This window comes from Salvelinus fontinalis, chromosome 42, assembly GCF_029448725.1.
Source record: "Salvelinus fontinalis isolate EN_2023a chromosome 42, ASM2944872v1, whole genome shotgun sequence".
Lineage (NCBI taxonomy): Eukaryota > Metazoa > Chordata > Actinopteri > Salmoniformes > Salmonidae > Salvelinus > Salvelinus fontinalis.
The window spans coordinates 2,025,725-2,028,646 of NC_074706.1; the positions used below are offsets into that span (position 1 = coordinate 2,025,725).

Here is a 2,922-nt window from a genome sequence, read left to right on the forward strand (position 1 = left end):
ATTCTTGGAAACCTTAAACCTTTGAAATTACATATTTGTGATCATTGTTGAGTGATTCCCTGCAGCATGCAATTCCAGATGTGTGATCAGAACAGTAGCAACAGAGCGTATGCTGCAACTAACACGTCTAACAGCGTTGCTGCCTGAAAGCAGCTAAATAAAATGTTGTACTGATGGATATTAAAGGTCTTCACAACGTTATTTCTCAATTTCACCTTTGATTGTAAAAGATAAACGCAAACTTCATCATCCAAGCATCACATGGAACACGTCCACAGCCAATCTTCATCATCCAAGCATCACACGGAACACGTCCACAGCCAATCTTCATCATCCAAGCATCACACGGAACACGTCCACAGCCAATCTTCATCATCCAAGCATCACACGGAACACGTCCACAGCCAATCTTCATCATCCAAGCATCACATGGAACACGTCCACAGCCAATCTTCATCATCCAAGCATCACACGAAACACGTCCACAGCCAATCTTCATCATCCAAGCATCACACAAAACACGTCCACAGCCAATCTTCATCATCCAAGCATCACACGAAACACGTCCACAGCCAATCTTCATCATCCAAGCATCACACGGAACACGTCCACAGCCAATCTTCATCATCCAAGCATCACACGAAACACGTCCACAGCCAATCTTCATCATCCAAGCATCACACGGAACACGTCCACAGCCAATCTTCATCATCCAAGCATCACACGGAACACGTCCACAGCCAATCTTCATCATCCAAGCATCACACGGAACACGTCCACAGCCAATCTTCATCATCCAAGCATCACACGGAACACGTCCACAGCCAATCTTCATCATCCAAGCATCACACGGAACACGTCCACAGCCAATCTTCATCATCCAAGCATCACACGGAACACGTCCACAGCCAATCTTCATCATCCAAGCATCACACGGAACACGTCCACAGCCAATCTTCATCATCCAAGCATCACACGGAACACGTCCACAGCCAATCTTCATCATCCAAGCATCACACGGAACACGTCCACAGCCAATCTTCATCATCCAAGCATCACACGGAACACGTCCACAGCCAATCTCATTCCATAAACCAGACTAAACAACCAGTTGCGCAGACAAAAAAATAAACTTAAATTAGTGACTTAAAAGCTACACTTGTTTAAAATATAACATATCTCTGGTGAGCACAAAGGAGAAATGTAATATTGTTTAGACAAAGAGGTTAGCTGACACGTACCTAACAGCGGCTAAATTCATTCTGATTTGGCAGTACTTTAAAAAAAGAAGATATCACATATGGTTTACTTGTAAGTACAAATCTACACTGTACTCACAATGCATTTAAAGATAGATCCCGAATCCAAACAATAGACTAAAACGGTGTACTGTATTTCTGAAGCCCATATGATTTGATTATGTAAGGTGAAAGAGTCAGTCCTTGCAGGTGGCTGGGTTAACCTGTGGCTGGGACAGACAGGTGCTGAGTAATATGAGTGATGATGCTTCGATTTCTGCTCAGGCCAAAATGCAAATACCTGAGCAGGTTGAAAATCCATCTGGTTGTGTGTGTTTGTGTCTGTGTGTGTGTGTGTGTGTGCATTTTTTTTAATTTGTGTTTTGTACCTTCATGAATTGTTTTGATTTCTACTCAAATAAAATGACTTGCCTTTTTTCTCTGACAGTGTAATAGCGACAGTTGGTATCGAGTGTTATTGGCAGAGTACATTGGTAAAAATGAGTGTGCAGCCTCAGAGCAGATGAGACAGCTGATGAACCACATAAAATGCTGTGTTTTTAATGGGAGGAGGAAGAAGTGAGACAGAGGCTAGAACAAAATCTCCACAACACTGCTGTTTGAACTTTATGAACTACCACCAAAGATAGTACAGTATGAAGATTCCTAGAAACTCTCTCTCCAATAGAAATCACTGATCACACCTGTAGCCAATGTCAAGGTGAAGTTGGCTAGCTAAGCTCATGTGCAGCAACACGTCATCGACAAGTCTTAACAGGCAGAATGGTCAGAACCGGGAGGACTAGAAAACAGCAACTAGAAAAACTACAAAATGGGAAAACACGCTGGTCTGGTCCTGAGCCTGCCTGCCGTTCTGTACCTTATTGAATCTGCCCTGGATTACTGACCTTGAATCTGCCCTTGATTACTGACCTCTGCCTGCCCTTGATCTGTCATTTGCGTGCTCCCTGTTTTGTAATAAACATCTGTGACTCGAACTGTCTGTGTCTGGGTCTTCTCCTGAGTCCTGATAGTACAAACTGACCATGACTGACCCAGCAGACTCAGACCAGGAAGAAACAAGGAGGTACTTCACAACCTTCTGGAAGGATTACAGACCGTGCCGGAATGCTACGACCGTGCTTTCTATACCCTTTCATAGTGTGTACGAATCACAAGAACCTGTAAAATCTCGTCACCACCGAGCACCTCAACTCCAGGCATGCTCGTTGGGCCCTGCTATTCACTTGGTTCAACTTCACCATCTCCTACCCCCCGGGGTCCAAGAATGTGAAGCTGGATGAGCTTTCACACCTCTATAGCCCCACTGCTACACCATCGGCAGCAAAACCACCTCTCCATTAGAGGTGCTAACACCATGGATCACTGTTATCCGACACATTAGGACACATACAAGGCACTTCCTCGACCTCCCTTTGGCCAGTCAGATCACTCCTGTTAACAGGCAGAGGCTGAAACAGGAAGGTCCGGTGATAAGAATGGTACAGAGGTGATCTGAGCAAGCAGATGTCGTGCTACAAGGCTGTTTGGAACCTGTTGACTGTGTGGTAAACCGTGGGGTGTTGGGTTGAGCGTGCAGAGATTAACACAGAGACAGGGAGGTTCTAGTCAGAAAACACGACTTTACTAGGCAACAAAATAAACACAACAACAAAGTAACCTA

At 44.6% G+C, this 2,922-nt stretch overlaps 1 protein-coding gene across 1 annotated transcript; it reads left to right on the forward strand.

Annotated features, from left to right (window-relative positions):
- The first annotated feature begins 261 nt into the window (after positions 1-261).
- Positions 262-1,131, forward strand: LOC129841046 (histidine-rich glycoprotein-like). The gene has a single exon (XM_055909160.1). The coding sequence runs from the start codon at positions 262-264 to the stop codon at positions 1,129-1,131; it is 870 nt and encodes a 289-aa protein (XP_055765135.1).
- Positions 1,132-2,922: the final 1,791 nt, after the last annotated feature.